This window comes from Delphinapterus leucas, chromosome 19, assembly GCF_059928025.1.
Source record: "Delphinapterus leucas isolate spDelLeu-1000000601 "Yukka" chromosome 19, BTC_Dleu_Yukka2, whole genome shotgun sequence".
NCBI classification, from domain to species: domain Eukaryota; kingdom Metazoa; phylum Chordata; class Mammalia; order Artiodactyla; family Monodontidae; genus Delphinapterus; species Delphinapterus leucas.
Window position 1 is genome coordinate 50,568,825 of NC_143147.1, and position 26,933 is coordinate 50,595,757.

General features: G+C 58.3%; 1 protein-coding gene and 1 non-coding gene across 2 annotated transcripts; both read right to left on the reverse strand.

Annotated features, from left to right (window-relative positions):
- Nucleotides 1-51: 51 nt before the first annotated feature.
- On the reverse strand, nt 52-26,101 carry LOC111166379 (keratin, type I cytoskeletal 42-like). Its single transcript, XM_022558022.3, is given in 11 exon segments — nt 52-2,074; nt 2,198-2,247; nt 3,247-3,449; nt 3,638-3,763; nt 4,324-4,485; nt 5,634-5,686; nt 5,689-5,789; nt 5,913-5,996; nt 8,791-8,899; nt 8,902-9,178; nt 9,181-26,101. Coding segments are annotated over 11 exon segments (1,338 nt in total). The 5' UTR covers nt 9,256-26,101; the 3' UTR covers nt 52-1,976.
- On the reverse strand, nt 18,392-18,494 carry LOC115803069 (U6 spliceosomal RNA). The gene has a single exon (XR_004023693.1). It is a non-coding gene; the product is annotated as a U6 spliceosomal RNA (small nuclear RNA).
- Nucleotides 26,102-26,933: the final 832 nt, after the last annotated feature.

Consider the following 26,933-nt stretch of genomic DNA (forward strand, 5'->3'; position numbering starts at 1 on the left):
AAGTTCGCTCCTCTGTTCCCATTCCCCTGGGCTTTCATCACCGCTGGCTGCCCGCCAGCTCCCAGGTGGCTGTGGGTCCCCTTCCCTCCCACCGTCGGGCCTTTGCATCATTTCTCCGAACCCCCATGCTGGGTGTCTGCTTGTGTGTATGTGTGTGTCCCTGGTCTCAGGCCTGTCACCTGTAATTCAGGCAGGCCCTTCAGCTACGCTTTCCCATGACCTGATACGGACAAGAGGAATAAGCAGGACATGACCGTCACTGAGCCCTCCCAGGCAGCTGCCCCCGGCCACACACCACACCACACACCACGCCACACACGATCCTGGCCCTGGGCGAGGTGCAGGGGAGACAGCGAGGACCGGTACCCCATCCTGCCTTGGAAACTAGACCCAAACCTACCAGCCTCACCACACAGTAGCTCGGTCAGGTCTCAGATTACCACCCCATTTACAGATAAGGAAACTGGGGCTTGTAGAGGCAAAGTGTCCCACCGCCCCACCTAACTCAGAACGGGCTGGCAGGGCTTCTTCCTTCATCGCACCCTGCCACAGCACCTATATGCCTCCCCAGGGGCCTGTGACACACTGGCCCCCTTCTGCAGAGCCCTGACACCAAGGAAGCACTGCAGGGGCCGCGGTTCCCTCTGTCCAGTTTTCTGACCCTGTCCCCATCCCTGGAACCCCCTGGAGACCCAGCGTCCTTTTCTGACCTTTCCCCATCTCTCTCTCTCACAAGTGGGAAGTCCTGGGCTGGAGTGGGCAAAGGGGAGCTTAGCTGCAGGCTGGGGAAGTGGCAGGCTGAGAGGGGGCATCGTGGTAAAGGCAAGAGGAAGAAGGGTGAGGGGCACGCCCCTTCCACCTTCCTCACCCCTCCTATTCCCCAAGAGGCCTCAGGCAGGGGGCATATACCTTTGGGTCCCAGCCAGCTGGAAAACTAAAGGACACTGCCCAAGATGAGGGTCTTCCTGAGACCCCGGCCCTGGCCAGTCCCCTCCCCTACTCCCCCCCTCCCCTCCCCTCCCCTCCCCTGCAGTCTCCCCCAGGGGCCCCACCCAATCCCCTGACCTGGCCCCTCAGGATGGGCCAGGTGCCCGCCCCACAGCCCCACCCTGCCCTGCCCACCACCCTCAGTTCCAGGGTCCCAGCAGGCCCAGTGGGCGGAATGTGCTCATGTCTCAGACTGCCAATGGCTTCCACTTCCCAGACAGGCCCAGACAGCCTCTGCCAGTAGCCGAGAGAGATTCCCCAAGAGCCCAGCAGCTGCTAAGCCACCAAAGCAAGGAGGACGCCCCCCGACCCATGCTCACATGCAGAGGGGCCACCCCACCCCACACACCCACAAGCCCAACAGAGCCGGTCTGGTTTCCTGGACTGGCCGTGCCACTGCCATCCCTTGCACGCTTCAGCACCCTGGACCACCTCTCCAGAAAGCCCCCTGCCCAGCCCCTCTCCCTCCGATCTTGACCTCGTACTGCCCCAGGCTGAGACAGGGAGCTGTCTATAACAGGTGTGGCTCCCCGGAAAGTCTATGGGGCCCTCCCAGGGACCAGCCACAGGCAATGGGGACCCAGGGGCTGATTCTCAGGAACTTTCCCAACCTGATGGGCTGTCCCATCCCTCAGCCCTCAAGCCTCCCGTCTCCCTCCTTTGAGCCCCAGGCCCGGATGGGGTGGGCAGAACAGGTTGGCAGGGGACAAGCAGCCCCAAACCCTCAGCAGACTCTCCTTGTCCCCCCATCCCTCAGCCCACACTGCCCAAGCCAATGACCAGACCAAACCACAGGAGGCATTGCAGTCACTGGGGCAAACTCAGGAGGTCCCCTTGGTGAGGGGCTGTGGGAAGCAGATAAAGAAAGGCAACCGCTCTTGGGCGGTGGCCCAGACGGGCACTTGGGGCACGGCAGTAGTGTGTTGGGAGCTGCAGGCAATGGCTGCCCCTTGACCCTGGAGGCTGGGCTGTCGCAGGTAGATGGGGCCTCAGTGGGGGGAGCGATGGACCTGCTCACGGGAGGGGACCACCTTGCCATCCTGGACTTCCTCTACAATGGTACGCACCTGGCTGGTGGTCACCACGGCTACGGGCAGAGGAGGAGGGAGGCACAAGGAACCTCAGGCTGGAGGCCCTCCCCAAGCCTCCCACAAAGAAGGGTCCTCAGCCTCTCCCCACCTGCCCTGGGCAGGACGGGGCAGGCTCTTACCTTCCCGGGTGGGCTGAGAGACCAAGGACAAGGAGCACTGGGTGGCCAGGCTGCAGGGAAAGGGGGACCTGTCAGCCCAGTGGTGTTGGTTGGGAGCCCAGCCCCCAGGGAGGAGGAGCAGCTGGGGAGGCCCCGGCCGAGGGGAGACAGGTCCCAGCAAATCGGACAGAAATCACAGCAGGGAGTATATGCCAAAGAATGGCAACCACAGGGTCAAAGGGCACAGGCCCAGTGGGCAGAAGTGAGGAAAGGGGATACCCCAACAGAAGGCCCAGAGGCACTTTGCGGCCAACCAGGAATTTACAAGGAGAAGCTGAGCAAGTGGTTTCTCCATATCCTGAAGGGCCCAACAAATAAACTTAATTAAAGCAGGAGAGACTGTGGCTAGACTATAGATAGACTTAGCCATCGTCATAGAGCAAAAAGCTGGAATGTGTGACTAAGCATGGAGACTCCAGAACATCCTCGGCCCCTTTACACTGGGGCCCCATCACCCACCCAACTCCAAACCAGATCGCCACCCACCCCAGACAATGGGATCACTAACCACGCAATCACTGGAAACAGAAAGCCAGGATCATTATTAACCACTTCATGTGCTAACGCAAACGTTCATTGAGTCCCGCCTGCAAGCCACACTCGCCCCCGCGTTCAGGCATCCAGTCCTGCTGTTTTTAGCTATAACACATCCTCTTGGTGCAACATCTCCCCTTCCCTGCCCTTCGCCTGCCTTATGGCAGGTCTTCTCTAGCCTAACGACCTTGCTCCAGCTTCCTGACTGGTCTCCCTGACCCCACCCTCGCCCCTCGGATGCATTTCTCCCTCTGCAGCCAGAGTGAATGTTCTGAGATGTCTTGATGACCATACTTCTCTCTGCACAAAAGCCCCCGTGACTCCCCACTGCCTACTCCATCAAGTGGGACCCCAGGCAGTGTCCTCAGCTTCACCTCCTGCGAATCTCCACACCTCCTCCTGCCTCGGCGGGTGCTGGCCCTCCCTGGGTGAAGCCACCCAGACCACCGAGCAGGTGCAGGGCGCCCTCCACTCACTGGGCGTCCTGGCCCTCCAGCAGGCGGCGGTAGGTGGCGATCTCCTGCTCCAGCCGAGTCTTGTACTCCTTGTTCTGCCGCTCCATCTTGCAGCAGAGCTCGCTCAGCTGGGCCTCGATGCTGCTGCTAAGCCCCTGCAGCTGGGCCAGCTGGGCCCCGTAGCGCGCCTCGGTCTCTGCCAGGCTGCCCTCCAGCGACACTTTCTGTGGGTCAAGGTGGAGGTGGCTGGGGAGACCGAGCCCCCAGAAGGGGGCCCCACGCGTGTGGGTTTGCGGGTGGGGCAGTAAGTGGGGCAGAGTGTGCAGTGGCAGGCGGGGCAGGCAGTCTCTGGTTCTCCAAGTGGGGGTCCAGGAGTGACGGGTACAGGACAAGGAGGGGACAGAGGCCCTACCACGCTGAGCTGGGACTGCAGCTCGATCTCCAGGTTCTGCACGGTGCGGCGTGGCTCCATGATCTCTGCCCAGCTGCTCGGCAGGGCCTCGGTGTTGGTGGCCACCTCGCGGTTCAGCTCCTCCGTCTGGAAGGCAGGACGGGCCCTAGGGGCTTGCGGAGGCTTGCAGAGGTGGGGCAGGGGCCTGACCTCCTAGACCTGCCGCTCCCCGGCCTCTGCAGGGCCCCAAGCCCACCTGCACATCCTGGAACTTGTAGCATTCACCTTGCTCTGTGGTCGTTTGTTTCCTTACTGGACTGCAGGTACCACTCTAGGGCAGGCCCTGGGTTTTACTCTTTTTGTGCCTGTCACTGTCCGGGCACTGCAGCTGCTCAGTGCATGCTTACTGGGGGCATGAGAGTCTGCATCCAAACACACACCTACCTATGAATGCCCGGGCTGGGAGAACCCTAGTGGGATCAGGAGACCTGGATCTGCTCCCCAGGCCACAGTGAAGGGTTGTGTGAGCGTAAGGCCTCTCTGAGCCTCACGATGTCCCCCTGAACGTGAGGGGTTGGTCCCCTGGTTTCCAAAGGTCCTTCCAGCTGGGAATCCACAGCCTATGGATCTGTAAGTTTTCCGACATGTGCTCAGCACACGGCGCGTGCACGCACACGTGTGCACACCTGCTCACGCAGGCCACCCACCTTGCTGAAGAACCAGTCCTCGGCGTCCTTGCAGTTCTTCTCCGTGATCTTCTCGTATTGGTCGTGCATCTCATTCAGGATGTGGCCCAGGTCCACAGCGGGGGCGGCGTCCATCTCCACGTTGATCTCACCACCCACCTGGCCTCGCAGGGCATTCACTTCCTGGGCAGACAGCTAAGCAGGAGCTCACTCAGGGCCATCCTGGAAAGAGTCCCTGGAGCTGCATTCTCTGTCTGGGGGAGATGGGTGCAGAGGACAGACAGACACAGACAGGCCAACAGCTCCTCACCCTGAAGGTGGAGGTGGATGTCATCATGTCTCAAACATGCAGGGCTGTGGATATCAACAATCTCCCCCAACACACACTCGCGGGGTGGACTTTGCCCAGTCCCGGTGTGTGCTGGGCCAGGAGAGATGGCAACTCCCAGTCATGGTGGGGGATGAGCCAGGACAACCTCACTCCAGCCCTGACCACCCGCCTCACCCCCCATCACCAACCACGCAGCACGGGCATGGGGAAAGCAGCCCCCTGTCGGTATTGGGGGAGTCAGACCTCACTAGGAAATGTGAATCTGCTGGGGGATGCAATCCCTATAACCAGCCTCAAAGCCAAGTAGAGACATTTTCTGGGCTCCTGCTACTCGGGCATTAGGCTCCCTCAGCTCAGGCCAGCCCAGAAGTCGGATGGGAAGGAAGCCACAAGGTTCACTAGTCCCCCTGCAGGGTCTTGGATCCCTATCCTTGGGTTGAGCCTTGGGGTCCCTGGGAGATGGGAGAAGTGGCAGAGTGCTATAGTCAGGCTTGGGTGTGGATATGGCTCAGGCAGACCTGAGGGAAGACCCACCCCTGTACAGCCTTGGACAAATTCCTTAACCTCTCTGAGCCTCGGTTTCTTCACTCGTAAAGAGAAGAACTTGCTCCTTTCTCCCAGTGAGGCTGTCGGTACCAGCTGAGATATTTGCTGTGAAACACTCATAATGGGCTGGGCAGGTGTTTGTGGTTGTTGTGACTATCACTATCACAATTAACTATAATAATTAGCCTGCGTGCTCTTAGACTGAGTCACCCACTAGATAGTTAATAGCCACCACACGGTAGGCAGTGCCTCGAGGGACAGAGAAGTATCTCTGGGGGGAAAGGGCCCTCCAGGCCTCAACCAGGGCCCAATGAGAGTCTCCCAGGGTCAGAGCCAGGAACCCACCAGAGATGGGAACTGGATGGAGAGCGTGGCCCTGGCCCAGGAAGATTTGGGGGCCCCGGCCTTGCTTGTTCTCAGGCAAGTTTCTCCTGCATTCCCGAGCTGGCCTCACCTCCTCATGGTCCTTCCGGAGGTAGGCCAGCTCCTGCTTGAGGTTCTCAATCTCATCTCCAGGTCGGCTCTGGCCAGGGTCAGCTCGTCCAGCACCCTGCGCAAGCCGTTGATGTCGGCCTCCAGGCTCATGCGCAGGTTCAGCTCCATCTCATACCTTAGCGGTGGAGCGGGGGAGGCAGGGAAGCCTGAGCCATGGAGTGCCATTAGGACACCCTCGTACACACAGAGAGCCAGACCCCCACCAGCCCCCTGAGCTGTCCCCAAGGCCCAGACTCACTTGGTACGGAAGTCATCGGCTGCCAGGTGGGCATTGTCAATCTGCAGCACCAAGTTGGCATTGTTGATGGTGGCCGCCAGGATCGGAGGGACACAGTGGGCTTGGTGAGCAAGCGCCCTGGGCAGCCACAGGAAGACCTTGCAACACCCCTCCTGCAGCCCTTTGGAGAGCGGGCCAGAGTGAGGGAGATGAGGGTCCCTGTGGTCTCCTCCTCTGAGCACCCTGCTGGGGGGCTCACAAGGGGTGGGGGCATGATACCCAGGCACAGGTAACCATGGTGCCAGGAAAGAGACCCATATGCACCCCTCTCCCACCATGAGGGTCACTGCCCAAGCTGCCTGGACCTCACTCCATCTTTCCCCAATTAAATTCACCTCTAGGGCTTCCCTGGTGGCTCAGTAGTTAAGAATCCACCTGCCAATGCAAGGGACACGGTTTTGAGCCCTGGTCCAGGAAGATCCCACGTGCCACAGAGCAACTAAGCCCGTGAGCCACAACTACTGAGCCTGCACTCTAGAGCCTGCAAGACACAACTACTGAGCCCACGTGCCACAATTACTGAAGCCCATGCGCCTAGAGCCTGTGCTCCGCAACAAGAGAAGCCACCACAACGAGAAGCCCGCCCACCCCAAAAGAGTAGCCCCAGCTCACCGCAACTAGAGAAAGCTGGCGCACAGCAACGAAGACCCAACACAGCCAAAAAACTAAATAATTAATTAATTAATTAATTTAATTAAATTAAATTAATTCACCTCTAGGTTCAGTTGCCACCTCCTCCAGGAAGCCCTCTTTGATTCCCCGTCTGGATCTTTCTTCCCCATCATACCTCCCCTCGGCCCATCTCTCTTACACAGTACTTCTCCCAAGTGCAACATTTTTCTGTGACTTTTTTGTGTGTTTTTTTCTCTCCTCCACTGGACTCTGAGCTCCAGAGGAACAAGGCCCTGTCCCATGTCTGTCTCCTTCAGTTTGGAATCCCCAGCCCTGAGTACAGTGCCTGGCCGAGAGTCAGCCCCCAGGAAACATTAGTTTAATTAAACGATTAATTAAATAATTGATAATATTATGGCTGGCCCCACGTCAAACCTAGGGCAAGGTTTTCTTTTCCCACAGGGTCATCTGGGAGGTTTAAAAGACAACAGGGAAGGGAGAGGCTCTGGAAGGAGCAGAGGGTTGGTTATTATTACTGCTGCTGTCATTATTGTTGGGAGAAATACCTAAGAGAGGCTCTAGTCAAAGGCCATGGGGCTGGGGGGAGGGGGAGGCCCCTCCACACTGCCCAGAGGAAGCAGAGAGGAGGTCGCGGTGGAGGCGGCAGATGAGCTGAGTAGAATCTGGAGTTTTTTAAGGTTGAGGGCTGAAGTATAAAGCTGTAAGAGGGGGCAGCCCCAGTAAACTCATCCTGGGCCTCAGAACCCGCTCGTGGCCCTAAGTTCTGAAAAGGCACCCTGAGTCAGGCTCCGCTTCCAGACTGAACCCAAGAGCCAGTCTGACTGAACCCGCCCCAGGGCCTCACTAGGCCCGTCGGCAACCTGCAGACCAGGCCCCCATCCGCCGCCCCGCTCTGGAGGCTGATTGGGTCCAGCGAGGGGGCAGTGGTAAAAAACCGCCGAGGAGCAGTGACTCGGAGGCCTGGTGCGCAGTGCACTGGGGGATGGCGGTGAGGAGCTGGCTGACCCCGAAGCTCAGGAGCACTGACTCACCAGGGCTCCCCTGAGTTCCCTGCTGCCCAGATCAAGCCCAGTATCTGATCTGGCACTCCCAGTAGCTCTGCTTCCAGTGGGCAATTGCAGGAGTTCCCTTCCGGGCCTGGGTCCCGGGCAGGAGCAGGCAAAGCCCCTCGCAGGGCAGCAGGCCTGCTTCTCCACCAGGAAACTGAGTGGGCTGACCCCGGGCCAGCCAGCCCCAAGTCCGGCTCTCACCGAGCCCAGCTTTTGCACCTCTTTGACCTCTCTCCTGCCTCTGGAGGCTGCACCCCTGTAGGTCCCTCCAGGGGCAAGGTTGCGCAGAAGACCCAGGTGCCGTGTTTACAGAATGCCAAGGTCACGTTCACAGAGATCATAGTGTGTGTGTGTGTGTGTGCGTGTGTGTGTGTGTGTGTGTGTGTGTTGCCTCCTCCATCAGACTAAGTTAGAGAAATATCTCCCCTTGGAAGCTTCCAGTCTGAGTGGGAAGACACAGCTCCTTTCCTCAGGGACCACCCCGCCAATCTGCATCTGCAAGCAGAGACAGCCTCCGCCCTTGGGGACCCCCAGACTGACCATCATGGAAGGAGTGAGGAGGACCAACAATGAAAGTAGCTGTGAGAACATGTCAGACTCAGTGAAGTCAGCCCAATGAACAGAGCATAGACTGAACCTCAAAGTGCAGAAGGGACCCCCAGATCCAAGGATAAAAGGCAAGTGCCGTGCATCCAGGAGGACTGCCTGGAGGAGGTGAGGCAGGCGGGGGGTGGGGCAAACTCAAAGGGGAATGGGATAGTGAGAAGGAGACATTGAGCCTCATCTCCCAGCAGCCGCACCAAACTCATTCCCACACCTATGCCTTTGTCCACACTGATCTCTATACCTGGAATGCCATCTGCTGCCCTCAATCAAGGTTCTGAAGCCTTGCCTGCCCACTCCTCTATCACTCACCCCAAATACCCTCCCCCAGAAAGGAGGAACTCCAAACAGCCTCCCAACGTGGGATGTCCTCCAGGCCTGGGACCAGTGACTGGTAGAGGGCTGGGTTCCAGAGCAAGTGAGAGAGTGAGTGAATGAATGAATGGGTGAGGGATGGAGACCTAGGCTGGAGGAGAAATGTTAGCAAAGGTCCAAAGTTGGGATGGTATGAGTTAGAAGCAGGTACTAAGGACAGAGGGCAGGGAGCGCCCACCTTGCTCCACAGGTCCTCGATGGTCTTGACGTAGTGGCTGTAGTCGAGGGCGGGCCTGGAGCCCTGCTTCTTGTACCAGTCGTGGATCTTCACCTCCAGGTCGGCATTAGCTCCTCCAGAGCACGCACCTTGCCCAGGTAGGAGGCCAGGCGGTCGCTGAGGTTCTGCATGGTCTCCTTCTCGCTGCCCCCCAGCAGGGCGTCTGCCACTCCAAAGCTGGAGCCAAAGCCCCCACCCAGGCTGCAGGAGCAGCCCCTGCCATAGCTGCCCCCCGCGCCCACGGAGAAGCGGGACGAGGACACAGACATGTTGCCAGAGCTGCTGGCTCCCAGGAGGCTGGGGGGCCGGCAGGCACCCCCAACACGGATGGAAGACATCGAGAGAAACCCCCACCACCGGGCACACACAGGCCCTTGACGGAGCCGGAAGTGGAAAGCCGGTGGATGCTGGTGGTGGGGGCGACCATGGTGTCCACAAGCCAGGCGCAGGGTCTGGTTTGCACAGAGGCCCCAGGTAGCCCTTTATAGCCCTTTATAGCCAGGCTAAAGGGCAGCTGGGCCCCTGGCTCTTTAAGTCAGAGCCAAAAGCCCAGCCTCTGTACCAGGCGCCCAGGGCTCAAGCTGGACACACCGAGGGCATCCCGAGCCTGGCCTGAGCACAATGGCTTCTTAGCAGCCCATCGTCTGTTAGAAACAAAGGTGGTATTGGAGCCGCAACCCCGGGGTAGGGTGATTCTCTACTCTCAGCCACAATTAGGTGACTGAGCTCGTTCCCGGGGGGGTCCGGAGAACCCAGCCCTGGGAGCCAGAAAGGGCCTGGAACAAGGCTCCACAGGCCCAGAGCTGGGGCTGGTCTGGCCCCCCACCCAGCATTCTTGGGTCCCAGGGAGAGGGTGGAGAGATGCGGGGGACACCCTCCCCTACCGCGTACAGTGTGGCCCTGAGGGAGCCCCCCAGGTCTCTTGGGATTATTCCAAGTCTGTGGGAGGAGACGTAGCCCCTGGCCTGGGGGCTGCCCTATCTGAGGGGAATAGTCACAGCCCCTGACCTGAGGGCGCTTTGGATCCAAACCTTTCAGGAAGTCAGTTCAAGAGCCTCAGTTGCCTCATTTGCAAAATGGGGGTAATTCCTGCCTCCCAGGGTCTTTGAGGGAATCTGGAGAGATGGTTGACATCAGTCAAGCTGGGGCTGAGGGGGAGAAGGAAGCAGAGGGTTAGGGTGACCACTCCTCCTCACACACACACACACCCGCCGCAGTACCTGAGGGAAGACACTCCCAAGGGGCCCTCAGAGGAGACGGGAGCACAGGAGAAGCAGGACCTGTGCAGCGGGTACCCCTCCACGGAGACGCGCCCTGGGGAAGTGTGGCCTCTGCGAGGACAAAGCACAATCCCACACCCTGGCGGCTGGCACCCGCCCACGCCCAGCCAGGAGATTACCAGCCTTAATTGCTTCTGTGCTAATGATTTATGTGCTGCCAGTACCCCAGCGTCTGCACCGGGCCTGTCTGAATGGGGAGCTTCCAGGGACCGGGAGGCCTTCGGGCCAGGCAGGGGCGGAGAGAGACTCGTGGGTGGCCTGGGCTCTCTCGGCCCACACACGGGGAAAGAAAGTGAGTGCCCGCACACGCAAGGGTGTCTCCTTGCTTGGAGAGTGGGGGCTCCACGAGCTACTGTGAGAGAGGGGACAACCTGACTGACTTCGTCCTGCTCCCACCCCGCCTGTAAAGTCTGGGGGTTCTCAGGGTTCCTGGGGGCACGGAGGGGGCTCAAGGTCAAGGCTAGGGAGCGAGGTCAGAACACCGGGGCTCTTCCATGAGGCCAGACACCAGGGAGGACTTCCTCCTACTCCGGGACAGTCTTGGGGAAGGGAACCAAGAGAACCTGGGGTCACCTGAATGGGTCAGAGGCCAGCCTTGCACCACCCACTCACCTTCACAGGGAATGAGCTTCCCCCTTCCCACTGGAGCCACTCTCCCAGGAAGCCCCCTCCCCCAGAAGCTGACTGATCTCCTCCCTCCAGACAGGCCTCACTCAGTTCAGAGAAGTGAATTCGGAGCAGAGCCAGGGGCCTGGGGAGGGGGCCAGGCCACAGGGCACCACTCACCCTCTGCCTCTCTCAGAGCCTGCATCCCAGCCCGCACCCCACCTCCAAAGCCCTTAGTCTTGAGGCCCAGTTTGAAGGGGCAGAGAGTTTACTAACCTTCCTTTCTCCCTCCAAAATCACCAAGGTCCCACCATCCCCCCATCACTTCCATTTGCCACCCCCCGATGTCAGGCTGTGTGTCAAGGTCTGGGCCTCGGTAGCTCCACACCATTGATCCCCCAGACCCTTTGCCTCGGGCCTTTGGAGACTCTGCCACCTCTGAAGCCCCTCCAGCACCTCGGCCCAGAGAGGCCTCACCTGCTGCTGAAGGGCAGGCCTGGCTCAACCCCTCTCCCCAGGTGAAAGGACAGGGTCAGAGCCGGGAAGGCCTCCCTAGCCCTCTGGAAAGTGTGGCCACCCTTGGCGGGCCTAAGAAGAGCCCGGACACTCCTCCCTCACCGCTCAGAACAGCCCTGGCCAGATCCTGCCAACGACGCCACGCGGAAACCGAGGCCCAGGGTGCCGGAGCGGCAGGGCAGCCGGGCGCTAGCAGCCGAGCCCGGCCTGAAGCGGGGCCCCAGCAGCGCCCACTCCCCCTGCCAGGGGAGGAAGGCCTGGCAGGAGCCGGTCGGAGGTATATGCCAAGGTCCTCTCGGCTGTGAATTCTCCTGCCCGGGCCTGTCCTCCACCCCCGGCAGCCAGAGGGGCAGCGCCAGGCCCACAGCCCTCACAGTTGTCAGCAGCTCGGCCCACAAGGAGGAGGAGAGGAAAAGGAGGCGATCCAGCCCCACAGCCTGCCGGGGGTCCAGCACGGGGGGCAGGGGACAGGAGGAGGAGGCCCCAGGGAGACGGCTGGGACAACTCCCAGCATCCCCCAGTGAGTGTCTCCAGCCAGCCCCAGCCTTGCCCAACCCCACAGGCCCTGGATCTCCTCGCTAGGGGCTGCCGAACGGCCGGCGTGCTCTCGGGTTGACTAGGACAGACCCTGTGTCAGATTTGGGCAGGACTATAGGGTGTGGGGGGAGAGTCTCCAGGACCGTACCCACCCTACGAGGTTGATGGAAGGCGCAAGGTGCAGGGTGGCCTGGGGGCCCCCGAATACACTTGATGTTCGATAGATGCGTATCGATGTTGACAAAGGTCTCGCCACATCGGCCCAGTCGACCTTGGCTCCTACACAGGCCCCCCGAGCATTAACTGTCACCTTCCTAGGACAGTGCCCACCACCACCCAGAACCCAGGGCACGGCAGGTATGCAGCAGGTGCTCGCTGCGTCCTTAGGAGCAGGGAGCCTGGGCCATGACTGGGGCGGAGACAGGGGCCCAGGAAGGGAGTATGTGGCTACCTCTACCCTCCCCCCAAGGGAAAGGGTCCCTATCAGGTGAGGTCAGGAAAGTGAGAGGCCCAGGATGTGGGGGTGGGCTCCCAGCTGGGACCTTGGCTTGGCTGGTGAGGAGAGGACCCCAAACCCTTCAGGGGCCCCAAAGACTGGACCCCACCCCCAGACCCTGCCACTAGGGCCTGTCAGCTCCTTTCCTCACAGACACATAGTCCCTCTCACCTGCAGGCACCTTGCCCAGGATAGGTCACCAAGGAGCTCACGGGTGCTCCTCCCTTTACCTCAGCCCTGAAGACTCCTCACCCCTTGCCAAAGGCACCCTCACCCGCCACACCTGCCCTCAGGTGGAATCCTCTTCCTCTATTCTGTTTCCTCAGCCTCTGTCCTGAGGCCCCAGGGCCGCCCCGCCCAGATCCACCCACTAATGATTTACGGCTGACTCCAAAGAAGGCCCCACCCTCCGCCTCGGGGCGGGGCGGGGCTTGCGGGAGGCGTGGAGCGGTCCTGGCTGCCGCCTCCCGGGAGGCACGATTAAGAGTCAGAGGCGGGACGTCCTGCAGTGCCCCCTGAACTCCAGGGGTCCCCAGCTGCTCCCTTCCCCACACAAGCACACGCAGCCACCTCCCAGTAGCTGGCTTCCGGGAAACATGGGCCTGGGGTGGACCCAAGACGGGATTCGGCCGCCCGGGGAAAGCCCGCCCCCCCGGACAGAGCCACATCAGCTGTCCAGGGCCCCGCCCCAGAAAGGGCCCGGCGGTCCCAGGGTCGCCATGGGACCCAGGACAGGAGGAGAGGGCAAGGGAGGGCCTAGAACCAGCAGGAACGGGTGGGGAGGAGGTCTGGGAAGGGGAGCCCAGGCCTTCCAGCGAGGGAGGGAACCCTTGCTTCTTCCCAAGGCTAGAAGACTCCAGCTTAACAGGACCAGCTGCTCCCCTCTGCCTCTCCCTCCCTTCCCCCTTCCTTGGCCTCAGGGAGTTATGGGGGAGGAAGAGAGGGCAGGTGGGCCCCCTTTCGGACCTGGGGCTCACCCCCTCCCCTTTGCCCTGCAGGCTGATGGGGCACTGAGGGCCTGGGGGAACCGAGTCAGAAACCCCAGCCTCCCAGGCCCCTGGGCCCTGCCCCACCTGCCCACTCTGCTGTTCGCCCTCCATGCCCTGCGAGGCTGGTTGCTCTCCGTTAATTCACCCTCATTTGTCCCTGTTCTTCGATGCTCTTGAGTGATTTCCTCCAGGGACATGTGTGGCCCGGGCTCCCCGAGAGAGAGGCTTTGTCTCTCCCCTCAGAGTGGAGGCTTCCTAGGATAGAAGCTGTATCTCCCCACTCAGACTGGGAGCTCGCTGGGGGTGGAGGCCGTGTCTCCCCCGTGTGAGCCTGGGGATGCTCTGAGCATGGCCTGCCTCCTTCCTTCACCTGACAGCGCCGGCAGGAAGGGGCGCTCTTGGCTTTTTGACAGCCCAGCCCACCACAGGATGGGATCATCCTGTCCCCAACCAACAGGGGAGCACGCCTGTGCAGAGGCCCGGGCTCCACGGAATACTCCGCCCCACCCCCGGCCCCCCACCTGCTCCCCCCCATTAAACCCGGCCTCATCCCTGAAGCTGCCCCAACCTGGCAGTTTCACAGCCCCCTTGTCCCTGCCTCTGCCTCAGAACCCGGGCCCTGGGCCTTGTTAGTTAACATTTCAGGTGTGATACACTTTCTCCAGCAAGGTTTTGTGGGGGGAACCACAGCCCCTGATCTTCACAACCCCCATCGTGAAGCATGTTATCTGTGATCACAACTCCGCACCTCATGAAAAGAGCTCAGAAGGCCAAGTGCAAGAGCCTGGGTCAATGTGGACCCTGCTGTGGACAAGTCATATCCCTTCTCTTAGCCGCATCTGCAAAATGAGGCTACTCGGCTTCCATGACAAACTCTTTGTGAGGCTTACGTGAGATAGCTTGTCACAGCAGCTGGCCCCAGTCCTTGTGCACACTAGAGATTCGGGGGAAGGATCAATGACTCCAATGATGGCTAGGTGAAGGCCCCTCGGGGTGAGATGTAACCCTTCCCTCCCCGTGCTCGGCAGACTCAGGTCCTTATCCCCTTATATGGCAAAAGGGACTTTGCAGGTGTGACTAAATCGAGGGATTTGCAATGGGGAGATTATTCTGGATTATCTGGTTGAGCCCAATATGACCACAAGGGTCCTTAAACGAGGGAGGCAACAGGGTCAGAGTCAGAGAAGGAGATGTGGCAACAGAAGCAGAGGTCAGAGTGATGCAGCCATGAGCCAGGGAAGCAGACTCTAGAAACAGGAAAAGACAAGGAACAATTCTCCCCTAGAGCCTCCAGAAGGGGCTCAGCCCTGCTGACACTTTGACTTTAGCCTCCTAAGACGCATTTCAGACCTCGGACTTCCAGAACTGTAATGTAATAAGTGTGTGTTGCTTTAAGGCCCTAAAGTTGTCATTTGTTCCAAGAGCAATAGGAAATTAATACACTCCCCCAGCCCATTCTAGCACCAGTGAGTGCTAGCCACTCTCACTTGTGTTAGAATTATTTGGATCTCCTTCCCTTCTAGAAAGACAATCCTTTACAGCCAAAAGATGGCTTTCTGTTTATCTCTGGACACACTCTAAGGTCTAACTCGGTGCTTTGTGCACAGGAAGTGCCCAATCAATGAGGGCTGGATAAATGCAGGCAGTAAGAGCCCAATGCTGGGCTTTGCTCAGCACCCATTCATTGCATTCATGGTGTGGCTGTCACGGGGCTGGGTGCCCAAGAACTCAGCACTGAGTCAGCGAGTCCTGCCCTCAATGAGTGCAGGCAGGTGAGAGAGAGACAGACAGATGCACAGTCCATCCAAGCACCGTGTTACTGTGTGGTGATGAAAGTGTGTGTGTACAAGCACCTGGGAGGAGCGGGAAAGAGCGACTCATTCAGACCAGGCTGCTGAGGGCAGTTTCATAGGGAGGGACCAGAAAGCTGGGTTTCGAAGCCAGGGCAGGGCTTTGCCAGGCAGAGAAGACGAGGTGAGAATTCATCCAGGCAGAAGTGGGGACGTGCCCAGTGTGTTTGGGGGCCATCAGGAGACTTGCAGCTGGATCACAATTTCAGGGGGAGCAAAAGGAAAGCAGATCTCGAAGGAAACCCATTTGTTCAGCTACTATTAATTGAGCACCTACTGTGTACTGGGCACTGCCCTAGCCTCTGGGGATACGGTGATGAACACAAAAGAAACCATTTTTGCTTTTATGGAGCAGATATTCTAGGGGGTAAGATGGACAGTAATCAATCCAGAGAATGAGACATTCTTCACGGAAACATGAAAGGGAATGTGAGTGCTTCTGGGGCAGGGCAGGAAGGCCTCTTCTAAGTGACATTTAAGGGGAAAACTGAATTAAGGAAGGAGCGAGCAGGTGCAGGGAAGGGCATTCCAGGCCAAAGTAGGAGCTAGTGCAAAGGCCTTGGAGCTGAACCAAGACACTCCTTTTCAGGGAACTAGAAGAAGGACCAGTATGGCTGGGGTGGGGTGAGCAAAGGAGAAAGTGGGGCTACATAAGCTCAGAAAGGGGCAGGGCAACGTTGCAGAGTAGTGGTTCTAAGCCCTGGTGCACAGAGCTGGGCCCGGGTGGTGCTAATGAGAGCCAAGGCTGAGAACCATGCTCCAGAGCCTGGGAGACCAGGGGAAGGCACGTACATCCATGTCAAGAAGTTTTTTTTTGTTTGACTGCAGACTTCCCAGAGCCCTTAACAAGCTACAGTGCATTGTGACTGTACAAGGAGAAGACAGAGCGCTAAGCGTTTCCCAAACTTAATCACCCACAGACCCACTTTCAGGGGGTGCATGTGGAGCTACGGTTCCTTGGAACCCATTTTGGGAATCTAATGGCCAATTCATAGTGCATATTAGTGGGAGAAATGGCTAGAATGAAAGTTGGAAAGAGAGACCTCCATGAAAAGTGTGCTGCAGAGTTCGGACTTTATTCTATAGCAATACATCATCCAAGCATTGCTGTACTGTTTTGTTTTTAGTTTGTCTGTTTAGAGATTTTAATTATACAAAGGGAGATGACTGATCTCTTCAATGTCTCAGTTTCCCAGTTAATAATATCTCTTGGAGAGCCACCTCACCCTCTTTTTTTTTTTAAATTTATTTAATGTATTTAAATTATTTTTTATTTTTGGCTGCGTTGGGTCTTCGTTGCCACGCGAGCATTCTCTAGTTGTGGTGAGCAGAGGCTACTCTTCGTTGCGGTGCACGGGCTTCTCATTGCAGTGGCTTCTCTTGTTGCAGAGCACAGACTCTAGGCACGCGGGCTTCAGTAGTTGTGGCACATGGGCTCAGTAGTTGTGGCTCGCGGGCTCTAGAGCGCAGACTCAGTAGTTGTGGCGCATGGGCTTAGTTGCTCCGCGGCATGTGGGATCTTCCCAGATCAGGGCTCAAACCTGTGTCCCCTGCATTGACAGGCGGATTCTTAACCACTGCGCCACCAGGGAAGTCTCTCACTCTCTTTAATTTAATCCATCGTGACCGTGAGCTGTAATTCACTCACTCCTGTCCCCCCCAAAACGGTGTCCAGCTTTTTTTGCTTTTTACAAACAATGGTGTAATAAACCTCCCTGAACATAAGCCTGGTGAACTTTTACAAATATATCCTTAGGGGAAATTTTAGCCGTGGGATTCCTGGGTGAAAGGGTAGGTCCATTTTCTCTTTTGATAGCTCTTGCCAAATTTTCATTCAGAGTGAATTGAAATTATATCTTTGCTTTAAAATACTCTAATCTCCCCCACAAAAGATGGTGGAGGGGAGAGAAGAAACAAGAACGGCCCCATGTTGACGGACATAGAGAACAGACTGGTGATTGCCAAGAGGGAGGGGGTTGGGGGAGGGGTGGAGTGGGAGTGTGGGGTTAGCAGATGTCAGCTATTATATACAGAATGGATAAACACCAAGGTCCTACTGTAGAGCGCACGGAACTATGTTCAATATCCTGTGATGAACCATGATGGAAAAGAATATTTAAAAAGGAATATATATATGTATAACTGAATCACTTTGCTGCACAGCAGAAATTAACACAACATTGTAAATCAACTATACTTTGATTAAAAAAATATTGAGGGGCTTCCCTGGTGGCGCAGTGGTTGAGAATCTGCCTGCCAATGCAGGGGACACGGGTTCGAGCCCTGGTCTGGGAAGATCCCACATGCCGCGGAGCAACTGGGCCCGTGAGCCACAGCTACTGAGCCTGCGCGTCTGGAGCCTGTGCTCCGCAACGGGAGAGGCCGCGACAGTGAGAGGCCCGCGCACCGCGATGAAGAGTGGCCCCCGCTCGCCGCAACTAGAGAAAGCCCTCGCACAGAAACGAAGACTCAACACAGCTAAAAATTAATTAATTAATTAATTAATTAATTTAAAAAATATATATATATTGAAAAGAGAAAAAAAGGAATGTCAGCATGTTGACAATTATTGAAACTGAATGATGCGCATATGGGAGTTTGTTCTGCCATTCTCTCTACTTTTGTGTATATTTGAAATTGCCACAGTTTTAAAAAAAGGTCACGGGCAGCCCCAGGGCCCTGTACCAGTCATGGATCTTCACCTCTAAGTTTTCCTGAAAAGTTCTACAAATCTTCGTTCCCACCCACTATGAATGAGAATAACTCCTCCCTCCACCCACCCACACCCATCAGCACTGGGTCTCACCAAGCTTTGAAGTTTGTTGTTGTTTTCCAAGTTCTGTCTTTTTGATCGTTGAAAAAGGCCTCTCTATTGCTTCAGTTTCCATTTCTTTATTCATGAGTAAGACTGACTATCCTTCCCTAAATTTTTAGTCCCTTCTTGTTTGGTTGGTTTTTTTAATTTAATTTTTATTTTATATTGGAGTAGAGTTGATTTACAATGTTGTGTTAGTTTCAGGTGTACAGCAAAGTGATTCGGTTATACATATATCCATTCTTTTTCAGATTCTTCTCCCATATAGGTGTTATAGAATATTGAGTAGAGTTCCCTGTGCTTACTACTTACAGTAGTAAGTCCTTGTTGATTATCTACTTTATATATAGAAGTGTGTATCTGTTAACCCCAAACTCTAGTTTGTCCCTCCCCTCTACATTTCCCCTTTGGTAACTATAAGTGTGTTTTCAAACTCTGTTTCTGTTTTCTAAATAAGTTCATTTGTATCATTTTTTTAATATGGAATGTTTCACGAATTTGGGTGTCACCCTTGCCCAGGGGCCATGCTAATCTTCTATTGTTCCAGTTTTAGTACATGTGCTGCCAGAGCCAGCACCCTTCTTGTTTTTTATGAACCAGCTGTTCCTAGTCTACACCATTTTTTTTTTTTTTTCTGTGGGATCTTGTCCCTCCTGACGTGTGTGAGCTTTTGGTCAACGTGAGAAGGAGGCCTTTCCCACATGGGTTGCAATGTCTTTTCCCAGCTGACCACTGGTCTTCCAACTTTGTTTACAGTGTTTTTTTCCCCAAACAAAACGATTTCCCTTAGGTCACATTTGCTAATTTTTTCTTTTATGCCTCTGGGCATAAAAGAAGCGCTCACTTTGGTGGCCATGTGAAAGTCGGAAGGGGGCCAAGGGCCAGCCCCGGGGCTAAAGGGATGGTCTGGGAGAGAGATGATGAGCGCAAGGATGAGACACAGTGGCCGACAGGGAGATGGGCCTAAGCGGGGGAGGCGTCAGGATGACTCTGCATTTTCGGGGTTGAGCAGGTGGGCAGGTAATATGCCACTGACTGGGTCCGAGAAGCCAGAGAGAAAAGCAGGGTTCAGAGGAAGAAATCAATTCACTGACCTCAAAGCACAGCACGTACCACCCTGTGTGGTCACACCTATTTCCTGTCTCCTCCTCCACTCAGGCAGGAACCCTGCCTCCTTTCTGTCCCCAGGAACAGACATAGCAAATGGTGCTTGATAACTGCAGAAATGAATGAATACGTGAATGACCTGAGTTCGAGGTGCCTCTGCCTGGGTGGAGATGCCAGGGTGTGGAAGGAGGCACTCACAACTGAAGGGACTTTCTCCTCCATAATCCCCCACCACCACCACCAAGGGACTGCTGGGGCTGCTACCTCGTCTGAGCCAGCTGGACTTGGCTGGGTCCACCAACCGGCCACGTGGAAGCCTGTCACGCTTTGTGGCAGAAGACAAAGGGCTGCATTCGGTCCTGAAAACTCTAGCATCCACGGGCTTGGTGGTTGTGGCAGCTGGGGAAGCCTTCTGGGCACCAGGCGAGGAAGTCCTCCACCTAGTGGCCAGCGAGGGAAGCGGGGAGACTCCCGAGGCAGAGCCCTGGGACTAGTTCCCTGGGGAACGTTCTAGAAAAGCTGGCTGGCCTCGAGGAAGGCTTCCAGGGCAGGTTAGGAGAGCCAGTCGCGTTTCTGGGTTGATTTCAAGGTCGCCACCTGGAGACAGGGGGTGCAAACACTGACCGGACCGCATCTGACCAGGGAGCAGAGGAAAGGGAGAAGGAGGACACTGGTGGGGCTCCCACCTCACGTGGTCGTCTCTTCTCACCCTTCTGCTCCGTAGCCCCCAAGAGGGAAGCCAGAATGCTTCCATCAGGACTGCAGGCCCGAACGCTTTCCAAGAATGATCTAATCCTAGTTAAACCCCGGGCTCAAGACCGCGCCAACTGGAGCCTCAAATCTGTAGCGGGAGCGCCCTCTGCTGGCCTCCCTGGGTCGCGCGCCTCTGCCAAGCAGTCCCGGAAGGTGGCACCTGCGACTAGCGTAGGGACAACGGGACTCAAGACATCTTCCACCTGCGCTTCACACCGGCGCCTTCTCCAGGGGCCTGGTTCCTCCTCACCGTCTTCAGCTCCTCTCCCTGTAGTCCCGTGGCCCCCGTAGCACCAGGGGCCCCGGCTGGGCCATTGCGTGCATTCCAGGCCAATGGACATGAAATTCCTTGTTGAAGTTGGCCTGTGCATTGCATTATGCCTCTCCTCCCCTCGTTCTCCATCTCCAAAAAACCTTTCCCTGCCTCTGGCACAAAGCCCTCCTCTCGCAACCCCGTGCTTAGACCTTTCTATTAAATGGCTCACCCCAAAGGTACTTCTTACCGAGACTCCCCCAGCCCTGAGTGGGAGGGTCCCCGAGGACCCCCTTCATGTGGACCACCCCCTTCCTGCCTCCAGCTCCCTGGGGCAGCAGCCGCTGTGGGCTGGCTCCTGCTGGAGCGCCCCACACAGAGTATGGCACCTGCTCCCTTCACAATAGATGGATCACGTCTGCGTGCAAAGCTCTGTGAGTGCCTGGTGTGCGCATGTGTCTGGGCGTGCCTTGCGCGTGCGTGCACAGTGAGTAGTGCACCTCTGTGGGGTCTGCAGAGTGACCTGGGTGGGGCTCCTACCCCGGGCGGCGGCGGCGCGGAGAGGGAGGAAGCCAGCGTCCCGCGCCCCCAGGAGGCAGCACTGAGCCGCCCTGGCCTCGCCGGCAGCTTAACAGGCAGAAAGAGCCCTGTGTCTCACCCACGGGGCCTGGAGAGAAGTGCTTCAGATCTGCAAAGAGAGCAAGGTTATAACAGCCCAAAATCCCCATTGCGGGCCGTGGTGCGATGGGAGAGGGTGCTGTCAACGTTTCTAAAATCGGGTGGTGGGTTCACAGGTGTTTGTTGTCTTAACTCTTAAATCCTACCCATATTTTGTAGATATTATTTTGAATCCATTTGGTGGTACTTTTTTTCTTTCTAGTAAAGATTGACCTCAGCTCTCTCTAGAATAGGGAAAGACCCCTTGCCCCTCTGAGTCAACTTCTGGGGCAAACATGAGCCTGGCAGCTCCTAGGGTCTCCCCAGACTCCTGGAGGGTTCCCTGGGGTTGACCTCCACCCTGGGGAAGGGGAGACGGAGCTTCTCCCACGGCCCTGGGTCCCCTGCCACCACCCTCCAGGATTAGCCACACCTTTACACTCAGCTTACACGCACATTCACACGCCCATGGTCACATGCTCACAGACTGACATATTCACACACTCACGCATTTACACACATTCACACTCTCCCACTCATACAACTTCATACCACACACTCACACGCATTCGTAGACTCTTACGCTCTCAGGCACATTCACATACACACACTCAGGCTCCCGCCTTCACACACTCGCCCACAGCTTTCACATAGTCACACTCACACTCCTAGACTCACACATTCATAATCACAGATGCACACGAACTCACACACTCATAGATCCATACACACTCGCACAGAGTATATACACATTCACAGACACCCACACTCACAATCAGCTCTCACACCATTCACGCTCACAGACTTGCACACCCACCTGTATCCACACCCTCACACGTGCGTACAGACGTGCACAGACTCACACTGATTCACATTCACAGACTCACGCTCACGCTTTTACACGCTCGTGGGCACTTTCACACACTCGTGGGCACTTTCACACTTGTGCACACTCACACAGCCTCTCACGGCTCGTCCTTTACCCACCCACTCACACAAAGCAGCCATTGCCATGCGCACTGGCCCATTAACCTTGAGTCCTCCCCGTGGGGGGGTGGGGAGCTTCTACCCACCTTGCTCTCAGAGAGATTTCTGGAATCTGTCCAGGAGCCCCCAATCCCAAGGTAGAGGGGTGTTTTTCCTCGACTGGAGGCAGCAGAACCAGGGCCAGGATCACGTGACAGCCCTTTACAAGTCTGCAGGCCTCAGAGGAATTCCCCACGCTGCCTGCACCCATTCACTAGTTCATTCTCTCACTCCCCGACCTCCGTGAGGGAGAGCCTGGAGACGTGGCAGGGGACACACATGACAGTGGGCCCTGGTCTAGGGGGCTCTGTCCCCGGGGGAGGCACCAGACATCACAAGCTGGTTGAGCAGGTGGGGCCGTGGGAGCACCTAAGAGGGACCCCCCGATGCAGCCCAAGAGGCAGGACAGCTGGGGCAGGGGTCTGAGCAGGGACCTGTATACATAAGGGTCACAGGTAGACACTAGCCTTCCTGGCAGGAGACTGGCATGTGCAAAAGCCGGGAGGCCCCAGGGCCTGGCACCCTCAGGGAAGTGAGACGCCTCGGATGGGGGGTGTTGGCTGGGGAGGCTGAGATGGGAGCTGGGCCTGGAGAGGCGGGCAGGGGCCCGCAGTGGAAGGCCCTGTATGCTCTGCTAAGGAGCACGGCCTCTCTCTTGGAGGCCACAGGGTTCCCTGATCAACCGTGAAGGACAGGCGAGGACAAAGCCTCTCTGCAGAGGCCAACAGTGTGTCCAGAAGCTCTGGGAATGGCAGGTGCCCTCAGCCCCTATCCCAGGAGGAGAGTTAGCCCAGAAACCCCATCCACTGGTTCAGGGGACACCCCACAGGTGAGCCGCGTGCTTCCCTAACTCATCAGAACACGACCCCCGTGAGTGACAGAGTCTGTCTGTGCAGAGGGTCAGAAACAAACGTGCAAACCAAAACCCTGGGAATCTTCAGGAAAAGTGGCCAGCTTCTCCCAAGCAGCCTGGCCCAGCTGAGCCACTGGCTCTAGCCCAGCAAGGAGTGAGGGGGTGTGGGGATGCCCCACGGGAGGGAGCAGGGGCTGGGGAGGCCAGCAGAGCAGAGCTGGGGACAGCATGGGGGAGGCACAGGGTCCTGGCTCCCCAGCCAGCACTCATTCCTGTATGAGGGAGGGTGGAGCTGCTCCAGCCTACACGTTCCAGCTGCTGCCGCACCCTTCCAGCCTGTTCTCACCTGTTCCCACGGTTTCCCAGCCTGCCCCAGGCCCAGTTCTCAGTGCTAACTCCCAGAATCCTTCAGGGTTCAGAATCCAGCTAGAGAGACCCTGGTCTGAATGTCCAGAAATCCACCTCCACTGAGACAACTGCCTCCCCCCAACACAAACATGTGCACACACACACAGACACACATGCACACACACACTGAACCATCCTTAGCCCAAGGACACCAGGACACAGAGCTGGCTTTCAGGGGCTGAGGCACTTCCTTACACTGCAAACAGCACCACTCCCGGGGCAAAGTGCTGCTCTAGAGGGTCCGCAGGAACAGGGTCACGCAGAACGCCAGCTCTAGGGCTCAGCCGTCGGAAGCCGGGGAGGGGGGAGCCTGAGGGGTGCTCAGTGATGGGCTAGATGGGGTAGGGGCTGTGCCCACCTGCTCCCCCCTCCCCTGGCCCAGGCCCCCTGGTCTCCTGGCACTCAGCCTGCTGCCTCTCCAAGTGACATGCTGAGTTGACATTTCAGCTTGTCCCCTGCCCCTCCTCCGACAGCCCCGGTGTCACCCTTCCCGACCTTCCGTGCAGGACAGTATTCCCACGCCCACTCTGGGCACAGGGCCAGGGCCCGTTGGTTGCCACCAAGGCCTGGGAAGTGGTTTCTGCAGCCCAAGCAGCCCTGGGCCTGCCCAGGGAACAGCCCGGCCCTGCCTGCTGCGGGGACATGACGGAGGCGACCAGCCCAGGCCCCATGGGCTGAACTCAGAACTGCTGAGGCCGTAGAACTGGGTGACTCGGGAAGGCGAGTGGCGCCTGGCAGCCATTCGCTGGAGTGAATGAAATGCTAGCTCTACCAGCAGCCCTCAGCGGAAGTGGGGAACCGTGGACAGGGTCCCCAGATCCCAGATTTGAGGTTACCTCCCCTACCCCCAGGCAGGGGCCTGGCCTGACCCACAGAGGCTGATGGGGAAACCGCAGAGCTGGGGTGGAGGGTCCCCCGTGCGGAAGGGGTGGTGGCCCAGCACAGCCCATCTCAGGTCTCAGTCTCAAGGTCACAGTCCGCCCACCAAGAGCCCAGGGGCCTCACATTCCCCCCGACCCCAGCCTGCACCCCACCCAGCAGGTATGTAGGGGGGTCTGTCCTCCTTTGACAGGAGAGGAAACTGAGGCCCAGAGAGAGGAGGTGGATTGTGGGCAACAAAGGAGAGGTGGGGACTGGCCTTGACCAACCCCTGCGTGGATCCCTAGCAGGCCCCTGCCCTGCAGAGAGCCCGGCGGGCATGCAGAGGAAGCAGGGAGGGGCAAGCTGTAGGCAGCCCCCAGAGCTGGAGCCCCCGTGGACACAGGGCCCCCCTCAGAGCCTCCGCCCCAGCACCGCACCTGGCACCCAGGGTTCCAAGCTGCTGAGGACAAAGGCCTCCCTGAGAGACTGGGCGCTACAAACAGGATGAGCCCCCTGCTGCTTCCTGGCCTTGGAGGGGCCCTCGTCACCCCCCAGCTGTCGGAACACCCTTCGCCCTTCCACCAGCACTTGCTGAGCCGTGAGCGAGACCGAGGCCCAAACCGCAGATGGGCGGCATAAGCCTCAGCCTCCAGGTCTCCAAGCGCAGAGGCAAAAGGGGGGCCTGAGGAGGGGGTGAGCAGTGGGCACCCCAATGCCCGGGCCATGGTGGGGGGCTGGGGCTCCAGCAGGATCCCCCACACCCAGCAGGTATGTGCAAGGCAAGCACACACCCCGGTCCAGGCGGCTGCCAGGCGGGGTCCCTACAAGGCCAAGGCCATGGTGCTGAGCTGCCTCTGGGGCAGGCGGGGGCCTGGGCGGGGCCCAGGACTCCTAGCTTGGCCAAGCCCAGACGCACCCAGCTTGTGAGGAATGTGGACACCGCCCGGGCTGGCCCTGGGAAAGCTGCCACCCCCGTGGCTCCTGCCCGGCCCTGACTCAGCCTGGGTGGGCCGTGGGTGTGGAAGATGCAGCCTCAGCAGGACCCACCCTCCCCTCTGGCCCGCCGGGGACTGAAGCAGGGTACAGGGCCTGACAGAGGGGCCGAGAACTGGAACGGCACACACCGGGTCTCAGGACTTGGGAGACAGCCGGGACACAGATCTGACTTGCCCTTCCCTGCACTGCCCAGGGCATGCCTGCATCAGATTCCCCCAAACATCAGAGAGCAAGGCATTCTAAACACAGTGGTCTGGCCCCTAGGACCCGAGACCTCTAGCACGGGCATCTCACGTCCCTGAGTCTCAGTTTCCTCATCCATAAAGGGGGGCCAGTGATGGTTCCTCCCCACAGAGCCAGGCAGAGGTGGTGGGAGAAGTTTCTGCTTAACCTGCAAGCATTGGACCAGCAGTTTCAATTGATCACAGCTCTGACCAGGCCTGGTAACTTGGGGGAGGGCCCATCAGCTCTGGGGTGGTACCCCCAACCCAGGGAGGAGAAGCAGAAAGACCCTCAGGTTCCATCACTCCCTAAGTGGCAGAGGCATTCACCAGGGAGGCCCGGTGAGCCCTGTGCCCCACAGCTGAGTGACTCCATCTGTCCTCTGTCTCTGTCGCCCATATGGATGTTCCCGAACTCCCCAGGACAGAGGCTGGGCCTCCCCACTCAGACCCGGGGCTCCCAAGGTCTGGGGCCATGTTCCTCCCTGATGGGGGCTCCCCAGGGACAGAGACCCCATCTGCCTGTATCGCCCCACAATCCCAAGCCCTGGGCCACAGAAACCAAAGGCCAGTGAAGGTCAGAAAAACTGTCCTTCCCCTCTCCAGCGCCATCCCAGCTTCCCCAGGCCCTGACCCCCTCTGCTCACCCACCCAAGCAGCGCCAAACATGGGGCTGGACCGGCCTCCCAGTGCCCCTGCCCCAACCTGGGGGCTGGTGAATGTCCCATCCGTCCCCTGCTGCCCCCCAGCCAGAACAGAAGGACCCTCTCATACCCTCCCTCCCTGAGCCCTTCCCACAGCCCAGCTGGCCCAGGAGGACTCCCTTGCTTAGACCCACACTTCTCCCTGTGATGTACCTGGCCCGTCTCTGCCTTCCACGCACTACCAAGTCTGAAGGGCTGAGGTTGGGGCCACACCACCCAAGGCTGCTGGGACAACAGCCCTGGCTCCCCTGAGCTTGAGAAGGGAGGGAAGGGTCTCTAGGCCCAGAGACCCTGCTGCCCCCTCCCCCCACCCTGCCTGCCTCCCCCCTCCCCCAGCCAGGCTTCTCCCAGACCAGGCACAAAGGCCCAGGTTCGGGTGTGACCTTGGCAGGGCAACGAGTCTGTATTGTTGGGTGTTGTGCCTCCATTACCAAGGAGAGAGGCTGGGGCTGGCTCCCTGCCATGTTTGGGCCCCAGGCTGAATGCATGGGTGGGGAGGGAAGGCAGAGGATTTGGGGTGTGAGCTCAGTGCCCGCTCCCAGGGCCTGCGGGCAGGGAGGGCCGCCTGGGATTCGAAGCCACCTGGGCCGATTCAGACTTGCTCCCACCCTACCTTTCTGCCAGCTCTGGGAGGCACCAGGCCAGGTGGAACCGGGCGAGGGAAGGGCTGGCTCCCCTGCTGCTCAGATGGGGGCAGGGAGCCCCACACAGCAGGCACTGCCATGTCCCGACCCCCAGGACTGACTTTGCACTGCCCAGGACTCAGGCCACCTGGGAGAGGGTCCCAGGACTCCAGGTCAAGTCACCACCCCTCTTTGACCTCAGTTTCCCCATCTGTAAAGTGTCAGGAGCTGGCCTGGGCGGTCCCTGAGAAGCCTCCCTAGTTCTGTTTGCCCACCATGAGCTGGGCCGGCTTGAGCCGGAAGGCGGAGGGGATCGTGGCCGGCTGGATTTCTGCAGGCCGCTGCCCATCCTGGGGCTGGCACACCTGAGTGCCAACGGGTGGCTGAGGGCAGGAGCCCAGGGCTGTGGCCAGGAATGGTGTCAGAGGGGAGGGGGCCTCCCTGTCCCCTCGCCCGACGGCTAGGGCTACCCTTTCTGCCTCTCCCAGCAATGACCAGGCAACAGCTGAAAGAACCTTGGCCTGACCTCCGGTGACGCCTCACCAGCTCCCAGC